Below are 14,377 nucleotides of genomic sequence, written 5' to 3' on the forward strand. Positions count from 1 at the left end.
TCACGACCACATCCCCACCGGAGTGAACCATTTCTTGCCTGCTTTCACCTGTGAATAGAGACCTTAACTATTCTTGTTAGTGACAACATCTATTAACTCATCTGCTTGTCTGGCCGGTCTTCCCCTTTTAATGTGACCTGTGGAATCAATAACCTGAAACATTATCACTGGATCATTTCTTGCACTTAATATCATTCAGAGTCCTTTTTCCTCTGGGAAACATTCAACTCATATTGCTCATGTCCTCAACATAACGTTTATACATTTGAAACAGAATCAGTTCTGTTTGCTGCAATCCATCCTGAGATTCTGTAAAAGGAAAATCTTAGTTATGCGCTGCGCAGGTGTGACACCGTTCCACCACACTAATAACCCAGGCCAGGGTAGTTAGCCAAATTCATCCCTAGCCATTATTTTATTAGACACATTCTGCTCATGTCTTAAAAGTCTGCATGATCTGTAGAGAAAACAAATGTCGAGGTTATTTTCAGATAGTAAAGTACACGTAGTTTCCTTTGTCTGTTGTGCTGCCATGGCCTTCGCTGCTGCCTCTGCCCTGGCGTCTCCTGTTAAACAGTCCTGAAATTGTGTTATCAGCGTGTGCAGCCCACTTATAGACAGCAACATTGCCCCACCTGTGCAATGGCTTTCAGCAAATTTTAACCCCTCAGTAAACCCATATTTGGCAATTGTTACCATCCCCCTTTTGATGCATGACCCAGCTCATGCATCAATTTAAAATAATCTAATTCTTCAATCAACACTAACCCAAACATCATCCTTCAGCCAATTTTCGCCCAGACATCTTTCTCTGCCTCTGAAACAAAAATATTACTTAAAGGCCCAATCTCACCTTCTTATCGAAGTTTTTGAAGGGCAACGGCCCTGAGTCTCACAGCGAATCCTGCTTTTCAGGCCTGTTGTTTGGTCTCTCAAGTCAGTTATCTACAAACATTTCCAAAGTCATCAATTGTTTCTATCAGGTCAGGTCGTGCTGTACAGACTTAGTCTATGTCAGTCAAACATGTCCCCCTCTGTTGATGATTGTTAAGGACTCTCTTAATAATTCGATATTAACTTAGCCATTTTTTCTTTGTTGTTGCCGTCAAATCTACACCCTTTTCGTTGATCTCAACCCCCGACAGACGTCCATCAACGAATTCCCAATTCCAATTTACAACTACATCATGAATGACAAAACTATTACTACTAGACAGAGCTTGATGACCAATCAACTTAAAGCTCGTCAGAATTTTCCTTTAAAGTTTGTCATTTGCTTTGGCCCATCTGTGATGATAAAACTCACAAAAGCATAACATGCTTTCACTATTAAACACACACACACACACACACACACACACACACACACACACACACACACACACACACACACACACACACACACACACACTCATACCTGACTATGAACTGCTCATATTTTCATATTCAAATCTTTCGAATAAGATTTTAAACTTCACATTTTCTTGTAACCTTTACCTAATTTTACATGGTTTCTAAACCATCTTTCAAAGCATGTCTGTTCATTATTCATTCGAATTTAACAAGGTCAGCTGGTTGTTTTGGTTCATTATCATTATTTTGCTTCAGCTTGCTTTAGCACAGGGGTTCTCAAACATTTTGGTGCCAGGGACCCCTTTCAGGGGAAAAAAAATTCCAAGGACCCCCCTCATATTTATAACAGTTATTGAGCACAAAGTTAATGTGTGAGCGGCAAATGAAATATTTTTGCACAAAATGAATGGTCTCCACCCAGGGTAATATGCAGGAATTTCTAAATAGCCTACTGAGGTAACGAAAGTGATCTTGCTAGGAATCACTTAGGATCCCTCACTTAGGAATTTTTGATGTTCTTGATCTACACATGTGCATTTTAAGGTGTTTTAAGGCCCCACAATTGGATAACTATAGATTTAGTAGAAGCATGTCAGTCAGTGGCATACATTTTTTTTTTGTCAAGATGTCACGAAACACAATCACATATTCCAATCAGGAATGGCCTTAAAAGAGAAATGTTTCAATAATTAGGCCTATTCTGCACACAAATAAAGCCCATAAGCCTATAAATACAATGATAATGGCATTATGTTTAGGTGCGTGCGTTGTTAATTTGAGCTACTGTAATTAGCTAAAAAAAAAACATACAGTATATGTTAAATATATGAATCCATAATGTTAATCTCATGGGCACAGTATGTTTCTATTGACCTGCTTTTTCCTTTGTTAAAGTTGAGCTTGATTAATACTTTGCAAACTGATTGTTTCAGTCGTTTTTTAAAACTTTTATGTAAAACAGCTGTTTAGTTTATGTTAATTAAGGCCTACATCTAATCTCGCACTTTATGACCGTTGACTGAAACGTCGTGCGGGGAACTTTGAGTTCACTCCGACTCAAACATTTTGACATTGACGAGCTATCGTTGTTAGTCTGCTGAAGCACCTCAGACGAGAAGGTCAGTATCATCGCGATGTGCATCCTTGCAACCTCAGTTGTGGGTACGGCCCTGTCACTATGCACTTTTATTTTGATAATGATCAGACTTCTAATGTCAAATCTACAGTAGCAGTGCTAGAACTGACTATTGTGCGCGCACGCGAGACGCCGGGGCGCAATTACATGGGAATTTTTCCTCAGCAGTGGAAACAGGAATAGGCTACTCTTATTTATGGTCATAGATAAGACAAGAGTGCATCATCCGAAACGGTAAAGTGTCCATTTTTTTATTTGTGTATAGGCTACATTATAAATGACTACAAAATGTCATGCCTTTTAAAAATACAGAAAAGAACCGGATGCGGGTTCATGCCGTCTCTCTGTCTCCTTTCTGGCGCACGTCCCGCAAAATCAACAGCAGCGAATAGTCTACTTGACGCAAAGACATAGATTATCTATCTATAGAAAACTTTAAGTGTCTACTTTTGTATTGTTTTATGTTAAATGCTTTATATAAGTTACTTAGGAATAAACAGCATGTTTTCAGATGATAAAGAAAACATGACTCATAGCATGGAAAAAAACGTTAGGTTGTAAATTATTTCGCGGACCCCCTGGCTTTAGCTCGCGGACCACCAGGGGTCCGCGGACTCCACTTTGAGAACCACTGCTTTAGCAGGCCAATAACAGAAAGACAGACACAGTTCTCTTCCTCCACTCAAGTCTCTCTCACTATAACAAAAAAATCTTTTCAACAGCCTTCTAAGACTGTAACTTAGACAACATCTAAATTCATTACAATATCCTTTGACCATTCACATAGTCGTCTATTTAAATTTAGACCCTCAGTTGAATTTAGACGAGAGTTTTTTTCCCCATAATGGACGGCAATCTTCAACTTTACAATTCCAGTTTATATAAAATACTAATCCAGCTTAAATCTTTAATAGCTGTCTTTATCTTTAGTCACCATCATGTCTAACGACCTTCAGGGGTCAAATTATGTTAGACATATTAGTTCTAAATCAACACTATAATTTTCCTTGCCCATAAGGCAACCGACATCCAAACGTTTTGTTACTGTCTCCACAACAACTAATGGGAATCACTTCATGGCCCTGACTGAACCCCAAAAGCCCATTTCCTATTAGCTCTATATCTATAATCTCCATCAGGGTGTGGTCCCCTGGCATACATAGAGCTTGTCACAATGAGAAACAAGCCGTGCTGTAAATGCGGTTTCTGGTGAGTGGGATAGAGGGATTTACGTTTTCTGGGGCAGACTGCCGTGACTCCTCACAGCTCCATCCTCCCTAACGATACAGGATGCTGTTGGCCTCGCAGACACCCGTCCACTCTCATACCCAACCTCACATAAACACCTCCATCAGGAGATGCCCAGTGTCTGCGTGACCCCCTGCCTTAGGTCGTCCCCCGCTGGCCAAAAGAGGATCGTTACCCGTCTCTGAGTAGCCACTCGTGCACACATGGTAACCGCCATTTTCCAAAACCGTTTTCTCCAACAAAATCTGTTGTTTCTGGAGCTTAGGAAAAACATTCGACAGTCACCAGGGCCATTCGGATTGCCAAATAGTTTAACACAGGGAGACAGGTTAATAACAACAGTATTCAATCACTTAAATCCATTAACCATCTTAAAAGCAGCAACTAGCTACTCAGTGGATTTAGATCACAACCGTACATTCAGTGTACTACATCTGTAGGCGGAGCCATCGTCCCCGTCCCAGTTTCATGGTGGGGACTAAGATCTTCAGACGAAGAAGTTACTGGTTCACAAATAACCTAGTCAAAGATGTATCTTCGTTTCATCTATTATTATTTTAATGACTTCTTGAAAGTCCTTCAGTTTTACTTTTAAAACATTTAAAATACAAATTGCCTCTGAATGGCAATGATTTCTCTTAACATCTCAGTGTCTCTTCAACTGAAACACTGTGTTTTAATACAAATAGCTTATGACACACTAATGATCACTAATGACACAGGCTCAGATAACATCTTTAGCTGACATTGAATGAGAGAGAGACTGTGAGGTATTCAGGACTGGTACTGCGCGCTCATAAACTTCTAACATCAAACTTTATCCCATCGTTTAACTCTATTCTAACTTAAGGCATCTTTGCCAGAAATTACATACGGTTTCAAATAAACATTATTTACATTTGTCTTTTGCCCACATCAGGGAATTAAGGCATTACTAATTTTCACCCAGATTGAGTCTCTGTTGCACTGGCAGTTTTGCAGCCACAGCGCACACACCAGATTCAGATAACCAAACTATTTCATTACAGCCAAAAACAAACTTATCTTTTGAAAGCTTAACATCAGCTTCTAGTTCTTTCATGGTCAACTTCTCAAGTTGTTTGTTTAATCAGCATTCAACAACTGCTAATAAAGTACTGCTTCTGTTTATTTGTTCTTAAATAAAAATAATTATTCTAGTTCTCAATAACGTTTCTCATTTCCCAATCTCAATTTTAATCGTCAAGTTCTCTACCATAGTTTACTATTTGACTTAAGTTTTCTCTTGGAGTTTATCAATCTCCAATTAGGATTCACACTAACTTTGACGAGGCAAGGACTCTCTGCTTGTGATACTTTTGCAGTTATTGTAAATCATCTGTGCGATTAGTCTCTCTATATCATCTAAAAACCTTTTAAAATGTTTGATTAAAACACAATCATCCTTTTAGTTACTTTGATATATTTTGCAACTCACATCTGTTGGAGTCATTCATTTTACATCAAACTGTAGGCCTATTCGTGTTAAATGATCCTGCTGACCACAATTAAAACATTCTCTGCCAGCTCCAACTTATTGCACACACTTGTAGCAGTGTGTGTCCCATTCAGGAATGCACACAGAGCCACTGATAAGCAGTTCTCTGTGTTCCTTTACAGTCCACCAGTGGCGGATTTAATCAATAGCCCAATCATAATCTTCATCATCATTATTATTGACAGATCATTCATTTTCATAAGCCGCATCGAAATGCTCAAAATATTCTAAGTTGTTTTCACAAAGTTTCTTGACTGTACTCCCAGCATAGCTGGACCCTTTAGGTTCAAACAATGGTTGTCAAACCAAAATTAAACATAATTTCAATCATTATTTTACCACTAAAATATAAAATTGTTCCCCATTCTGCTTAATGAAACATTCCTTAACTTTATATAACTGTTAATCATACTCAATGCCTTATTGTTTTATCTGAAACTTATTTTCATATAAGTTCAACTTAACCTGACTTAACAGTCGCTCATAAATAGTTCCACCATGAATTCTTTCAGAATTTTCTTTTCTCTCTACCAGCTTCCTCAAGCCAAATGTCCACTGTCTGTTCACATTTTTACATTCATGATGAACGCAGCCACAACAGCCTGTTTGCTTTTCGCTGCCCTGTTCCACTGATTCCTTCACTACTTTAGTCTGGTAGCGCTCAGTGTTCCCTCACTGGGAAAATCATGATACTTTATCAATTTTTTCTATATCCACACATTTCTGCCCATAATGTTTTCTCATTTGGCAAAACACCGGTCTATCATATCTGGCAAGCTTGCTCTGAGATTTCCCCATACTGGCTGTTTCTATTTCCCCCGTGGATTTTCCGTTCGACGCGTCTAATAATCTGTCGGACGTCTCCAACAGATCCGATCTCTTAACCCAAGATCGGTCAAGGTGCACTACCAGCGCTTTATCTACTGGAAATCTTTTGACCCGCTGCACGATCTCAATTACCCCACAGATTAAAGTCCACCCGAAATCTCTTGACCTGCTTTCAGCTCTCAAGTGATTTTTGACCGTAATCTGGGCGAAATCTCTTGATCTGACAAATCTCAATTAATTTCAGATTTACGAAAACTCAGTGTCCATATGAAATCTCTTGACCTGCCAACAGGTCTCAATTAATTTTGGACTACTCTCTTATTCGCAATTTACGAAAACTCAGTGTCCATGTGAAATCTCTTGACCTGTCAACAGGTCTCAATTAATTTTGGACAACTCTCTTATTCGCAACCACCGAAATAGACTCCAGCCAGTACAGTTCCTCTCAATTATATACCCAATATAAAATTAATTTAGCTGTGTCTTACCAGGATGTCTTTTCTCTGTGCCTCTGGTTCTTTTTGATTCCAGTGGAGCCTCTCCTGGGCCTGATAGCGGTCGGCCCCTCTCTCTCAAGCTTACGAGGTAGAGCTGGAACTGCTCAGTCCAGGTGGCCAAACACCGTCCGCTCTCAGGTCCAGAAGGCACTTCCAAGGAATCCCATTCTTCTGACACCAATTGTTAAGGCAAAAATTCAATAAACAGACATCACTTCGTAAGAGACACTCTGAGTCAAATTAATAAAGGAAAAGGTTTATTATTCTTGCAAGAACAATAAGGCTCAGTCACCAACACAGATTACTGCGAAGTGGAGTGACGCCCAGAACACAGGCCGGGGTGAAGACTAAATAGCCCTCCCCAAGGTTATTTACTGCAAGCCGAGCCTTCTTTGTAAATTTCCACAAAGTTATAGGATTCATGATGCCAGGTTAGATTTACTAACCCCCTCAACCCCTCCCAGTCTAAGATGACCCCTGACCCGGCCGGTCCTCTGGTGCCTAGCTCCACTCTTGATAAGGGAGAACAATTAATACATGTGAGATTAAAATTCCCCACAACAGAACAAATGCTACAGCTTGGGTTGCTAAATATTCAATCCCATTCTTCAACCCAATTATTGAAAAAACATGACAGATAATTGAAAAAAACATGGTGATAGCATAGCCAGTCTTAGGTTTTTAATTACCAGAGAAAACATGATATGATAAAAAAAAAACTATATATACATATAATAAATAAACGTAACACACAGGATAAAGCAAATTAGTTTTTTCTGTCTTCCATTAAAAAATCAACTCAGAAATATCCTTTCACTTTTTTATTTACGTAATCAAGTAAAAACAACTAGCTTAAACAGCTAACAATCAGCTCTAACACGTCATATAAAAACTAAAAAATACAAATCTTACATATTTGTATCTAAGACCTAATTTCACAAAATGGAAAAGGATTTAAAAACTGTCAAAATGATTTATGAAATGACATTTGCAATAATCCACCACAGCATGCTGCTCATTTTTAATAGTGGAATAACCATTGCAATGAGTTAACAATTATTTTTTTTTTAAATAAACGTTTATTAAAATTTGGAATTTTAACAGCTGATCTTCAGTGGTTTGTATTTTTTTATGCACTGAACAGTAGCTCATCCTCATTAAAAAATAACCTGCTGATATGTAAGCAATACGTCAGTGTTATTGAAATAGTGAACAAAAGCGTATGCATATGCTTTACTATTACTGTATAGTTTCTGTAATGCCACAGTGCCTATGGTTCATCTGATGTCGGCGGGTCGGAGCTGTCGTTCTCCTTCAGCTAAAAAGATCTGCATCGCCCGATAAAGCAGATGAACACCTAACTCCAGTTTTCTCCGCACAGACCAAGTTGACACAACACCATAGTAGTCTCCTCTTTTCTGGTTTGTGAGCATCTTCAGCCCTGATAGAAGATCAACATGACAACAATTAACAATTATGACAGTAAGATGGAAATGTGTTTGCAAAAACATTTAGAACTATCCAAGGAGTCAATTTCAGATCTCTTTACCAATGGCATCCACCATACAAGCCTCACGCGTGTACGCTTCCACAGCAATGACGTTTTGGAAACAGTGTAGAGATATTACTCCGTGCCCAGCGTTCCAGACCTGGAGTATGTGCTGCACTTTTGAGCAGAGTTTCTGGAGACATGAGAGAAAAATATCATAAAATGTATCATTAATATTAAGAACCATGTCACACATGCAACCAAAATTTGTAAGGGTGCGACTAAAATTTTTTCTTGGTAGCACCGGGGGCACCTAACGTCCTCGCATCCGCTGCCTCTACACAAACGAAGCGCTTGTTCTCCTTTGACGGATCTCACACTCATGGTTGAATCATATCTTGGTCTAAACCAATCAGAGACAGTAATGGGGCGGGTCTTTGCCACTGATTGGCTGTGGTCCAGATATTCCTGCTGTGCTCCGTGCTGTGTAATTGAAATTGCGACCTGAGCACCAGAGAATCAGGCTTCGTTTAAACTGTCAGTGAAAAGTGTTCCAATTCTGTGACAGATCGGATGTGTTCTATTACCAGAGCTGCCAACTCTCACGCATTGAGCGTGAGACTCACGCAATTGAGCCAATTCTCACGCTCTCACGCCACACCCCTGATTTCTCACGCTAAAGTGTAAAGCTGGTCGGCAAAATACCTGAAAGATAAGTTTATCTATAGATCCACCAGTTGAGCCACTCGTGATCGACTAGTTTTACCGCGAATTAGTTAAAATATCCTCTAATCTATATCATGCATGTGAGACAGATGTTGAGCTCCTAACGGCGAGGACGCAAAACCAGGACTAGAGACAAAGCACATTCCTCTCTGCACTCTAAGCGTTCTGTTATCACTCCGCTTCCGTCCACTATGGGTTTTCCAGTCTCACTCACAGAAAAAACTGCTCCGTGTTCAATCGATTTTAAAAGATAATCATATGTTTTACTGACTTTTACTGACTGCTCCCCCGCAAGTTATTTTTTTTTTACATTTTAAGGTTAAATGCATCAGTCTCATGCTCTTTGAGAGATCAAAATTAAGAGCTTCAACCCATGAACTGCTTGTTAAACAAAGATAAAGCATTGATTTGTACCAGGACAATAAAGACTGCTCAAACATCTTATTAATTATGAGAGTCTCAGTCTACATTACATTATGGTGTTTTATGATGCCAAACAATTATTATAAAAATGCAATAATGATTTATATAATTATTCCTATGATGTAAAATCCATAAATGGATTTTATAAATGAAAATGGATAAAATAAATGAAAATGAATAGGCCTATTTCAAACGTATATTTCAGTAAACATTACATTATAATATAGGAAAATTAAAATACTTTTGTCCTTATTTCTACACTTGCAAGAAATAAACCCTGAGTTTTTGTTTAGGAGAAAACACCAGATAACCATACTGATCGCATGAGCAAAGTGCACAAGTTTCTCTAAAAATCACCCAGCACAAACAGAAAATGCCTATTCTTAAAGTCTTGTGCTGTTTTATGAAGGCAAAAAGCCATAGCATGGTTTCGATTTTAGTTCTTTGGCAAAATATAACGCTAGAGACCTTCATGATAGTTTATACATTTTACATCTCATATGTTAATTCGACAAAAAGCGAATTCGAACTCGGGTCCGAGCACATAGTTCTTTCACATTCTATACACTGTACGATCTACGCCACTGTAGCTGTTCCGTGACAGGCGTGTTTTTGCTAAAAAGACAGACACTTAGGCTATGCTCCGTTTTCCGTTTTATCAGACCGGCCCTCACGGCCTCGATACACTGACAGCCTTTTTGCTGGCAAAAAGATATCAAAAGAATTTTGATTCAGTAAACCAGGGGTTTTCACACGGGTCCTGGAGGAGCCCAGCTCTTCACAGTTTGAATGTCTCCCTCATCTGAAACACCTGATTCAACTCATTATCACAATAGTAGAGATTGCAAGATCGCAATCGAGTGCGTCTGATAAGAGAGAAATACAAAATGTGCAGTGCTGGGCTCCTCCAGGACAGGTTTGAGAAGCGCTTGTCTAAACTACCAGCCATCTCAGAAAGAAGAAGGCTGTGACATTAATGTTGCCCACAAGAGGGAATCATTGTACAGATATTTTAAGCCTAATATTTTTCTCTCAGTTTCAAAATAAATGCATAGATCTGGTTCATTTGTATAACTATGGAAGTTTTATAAATTTTTTTATTATAAAAATAATATAATATATTTCTGTGAATTTAAAATAGAGACGATTTTATTTGTCTTTTACAAGATGATATAGACCTTATTCGCAAACACCGGAAGTAGCCAACCGCGGCCATATTGTTGACATGACATCTGTTCTGCTGCCCCCAAGGGGGTAATCCATCGACCGGAAGTTGAAGCCTCGCGGGAGATGCCATCTTGTAGCAGAACTTCACTTGCGTTAGCATTTCCATTGACTCCCATTCATTTTGGCGTCACTTTGACAGCGAATAACTTTACATCTGAGGCGTTTGAAGACCCTATTTGTCCATTATTTATTTCTAAAGAAATACGACAATGCGACACGACAATGTATAAAATGCTCCATTACCTTGTAGCTTATGTTATGGCCCCGTAGAAGCAGGTTTTGTAAAGTAGGCTAACGATTGCGTCATAACCAAGCGACTCTCTGTCGCACAGACATTACCGTATGGACAGGAGGAAAAGCTTGCGGGCAATCGGGGAAACGTGGAGACAAAATGATAAAATAATTAATCAGAATACCAAGCAAAAGTTTCTCCTGCTCCAAGCTCATGGACAGCTCCTACTCACACTCTCTGCAAGTTTCGGAAGGGAATGATTCAGATTTCACATGCCACAGCCACTAGAAGACAGGCGGGCTGCTCACGTCACATCTACGTCGTCAAGCTCTGTTTGAGTCGGTTTGAGTCTGCACGCCAGGAACGTAAGTGCTAAAAAAAAAAAAAAAAAAAAAAAAAAAAAAAAAAATCGCCAAAAACGGGCTTCACTTGTCTCAATGTAGTTCCAATTAGTTGGATCTGTCCACTTCTTATACTGTCTATGGCTGCCCCTAGCCGCACACAGATTTGAGTTGAGGGGGAGCTTCATCTCGTCGGTATCAACAGAAGATAAGCTTGATTGGTGTGGACCAACATCAAAATCAAATAATAGCATTAAGAAAAGATCTGTCCTTATTGCCAGCCGTAACCTATCCGGATATTTATAACTATCTCAATCATACAGTATCCGTATAACGTGTACAAACTACAATTTACCTCAACAAGGCAACATAATGAACGACACTCGTCTCATTCGTGGAGGTGGAAAAACAAGTTCTTTGTGACATGCAAGATTTGTTGTATTAAAATGTAAGTGCAAAAGAAAAGGCATGAGTGTCGGTTGTTTTTGTCAATTTTAAGTTTTCATTTAAAATGTTTGTGATTTTAATACAAGTACATGGTTGTACATGGTATTTGACCACTTGCTTGATCAACTTAATACATGCAAGTAATGCATGGAATAATTGGCTTACGTTGTTGAAATAATGACAACGCCAGCAGCCATATCACCCTGTAGCCCAAGACCGGTTGCCCACTAAAGCTAAGCAGGGCTGAGCCTGGTTAGTACCTGGATGGGAGACCTTCTGAGAAAACCAGGTTGCTGCTGGAAGAGGTGTTAGTGAGGCCAGCAGTGGGTGCTCACCCTGTGGTCTGTGTGGGTCCTAACACCCCAGTAAAGTGATGGGGACACTGTGCTGTCAAAAGAGCACCGTCCTTCGGATGAGACGTTAAACCGAGGTCCTGACTCTCTGTGGTCATAAAAAATCCCAGGATGTCTTTCGAAAGAGTAGGGGTGTAACCCCGGCATCCTGGCCAAATTTGCCCAGTGGCCTCTGTCCATCATGGCCTCCTAATCATCCCCATATACACCAATTGGCTTCATCACTGTCTCCTCTCCACCAGTAAGTTGGTGTGTGGTGAGCGTTCTGGCGCAATATGGCTGCCGTCGCATCATCCAGGTGGATGCTGCACATTGGTGGTGGTTGAGGAGATCCTGATGTAAATGTAATGAATTATTTTATTTTTATTATAATGAGTATGTGTTAAAATAAAAATAAAATAGTGAGTACCGGGGTGTTTGTGGTACAGCCGCGGATCAGTTATGCACTGCAAACACAGCATATAAAGCACTATAGCACGTCCTGCTTCTGTACCGTATACACACCGCACACCACGCATTGCACACGGATTATGTGTGAAACCTGAGGTAAAATGATGGGAACAGACTTTTCTGTGGGGAGTTGGCTGAAAGTTTAACCTATTTATCCTAGCTAGCCTCTCCTGCACTGTCTCAACCCTGTCTCCTTCCCTTCACGTTTTCTGACAATCGTATAAAAACTAACTCTGAGGTTCTTATTGCTGTTGTTAGAACAGCCGTGTTAACACAACACAATCACGCTCTTTAAAAAAAACAAAAAAAAACAGTGATAATACCATGGATAATCCCAACGCTACCTCGCTTGTCAATTGACAGACTGACAGTTTCCGTGGTTTCTATGTCAACAATATGGCCACCGCAAACATTGATGACGCAGATCGAATATCATCTATAAATTATAACATTTATAGACACACCTATTCACCATTGTGGTATGATGTGATAGTCACATTAGCTGCTACCGCTGGGGAAGCAGCACTGGCACGCTCACGTATATACACCCTTACATACTCCCTTCAATCATCTACATCTTGTTCCTTCTCGTCATTGCCGCTATCATAGAAGTGGGTGCACACGCGATTATGGTAGCACATGGACATTCATCCATTTCTCCAATCTCCTTTCCATATTCATTCCCCAGTCATTTCATACACTTGCATTGCACTGTTGTGTCGTTTCGTTCGTGTTGTTTGTCTGTGTGGGCATAGTCAGTCTTCCGGCAGGGAATCCAAACCGAACGAGCGTGCGGTGGCTGTTTATGATGTCATGGCCGTGCCACGTCGGCGCATCAAAACCGGAAGATGACGAAACCATTGTCTAGTGTGGATAGGTGTTCATGTGTGTATTTAAATGAAGAAATTATGTGTTATTATGCGTGTATGTGAATGTATGTGTATATATTTATAGGGAATTAATTAGTATGGATTATTATGGATAATCCAATTGATGCAGTATTGGTGTATGGTGAATGTTAGATGTTATTGGAATTGGTGTGGCCCAAAAGGGGTCATCTGAATGCTCATCGCGGCAGTCTTCGTACTCAACCACTCAAAGGTACTGTACGTGGTGTTTCACATAACTCTGGGTCTGACAGGGGCTGTTTTGGACTTCCTGATCAGGGACAAGGTCCAAAGTCAATGGCCAAAGACTTGCTTTGCTTTTACTGCCAACAGCCGGGCCACAAGGCAGCTGTGTGTCCCGCTCGCAAAGCGAAATTCACATGCTTTTGTTATGTGCCTAGAGAAGGGGACTGTGAGATTGTGTCTGGGGAAGAGGGTCAGAATGTATATGATGTGACTGCTAATGGACACTGGAAGTTCTCTGTCAATGTTGAAATCATGCTTTGTAAATAATGTCAATTATGTGAACACTACCCCTGTTCAATGTGTGCATGGGGATGTAAAGCAGTATCCCCGTGTTGAGATAATGGTAGAGGTACAGAATCAAATGTACTTGCTGAATGTTGCCGTAGTGGACAATTTACCAGCTGAGATGATTCTAGGAAGAGACTTGCCAGTGTTACATGAACTTTTGCAATCCACCATCAAGGACGCTGAACATTTATTTGCCACTGTTAATTTGTCATGTCCTGCTCTTACGCGAGCTCAACCCAGGTCAGGTCTGCAGCCACTGCCAGATTTCGATAGTAGTCTGGTACAGGGCGGGACTAAAGGCCCTAAAAAGTCACGGCGCCAAAGGCGACTTGCAAAGTACCTGGGTACCCCAGCCTCTGAGGCCTCGGTGGAGGGTCTAGAAGTTAATGGCTGGAAGGTCCCAGGGAACATAGCACAACTCCAAAGGAACGAAGAAACTTTAAAACCCCTGTTTGTCAAAGCTGAGTGTGGAAAGAATTTGAATCTGTGCAAAGAAGAATATGTAGTAGTGAATGGTGTGTTGTATGTGCGAATGAATGAGGTGAATCATCTGATTGTACCATCTTGTTGTCGTCTTGTTCTGCACCTTGCACACACTGTTCCATGGGCTGGCCACCTGGGCCAACAGAAAACATATGCACGTATTAGCTCACGCTTTTACTGGCCCACACTATACACTGATGTAAAAACA

General features: G+C 40.2%; 1 protein-coding gene across 2 annotated transcripts in view; it reads right to left on the reverse strand.

Moving 5' to 3' along the window:
- Positions 1-7,385: 7,385 nt before the first annotated feature.
- The window catches only part of ankle1 (ankyrin repeat and LEM domain containing 1), a 72,223-nt gene continuing 65,231 nt past the window's right edge, over positions 7,386-14,377 (reverse strand). For both annotated transcript variants that reach the window (XM_039654214.2, XM_039654211.2), the window contains exons 8-9: positions 8,127-8,259; positions 7,386-8,018 (exon numbers count right to left, since the gene is read on the reverse strand). In XM_039654214.2, coding sequence (XP_039510148.2) covers positions 7,855-8,018; positions 8,127-8,259 — 297 coding nt within the window. In that variant the 3' untranslated portion in view covers positions 7,386-7,854. The remainder of the gene's footprint in view (positions 8,019-8,126; positions 8,260-14,377) is intronic.

Source organism: Pimephales promelas, chromosome 18, assembly GCF_988280905.1.
Source record: "Pimephales promelas chromosome 18, fPimPro1.hap1.1, whole genome shotgun sequence".
Taxonomy (NCBI): Eukaryota; Metazoa; Chordata; class Actinopteri; order Cypriniformes; family Leuciscidae; genus Pimephales; species Pimephales promelas.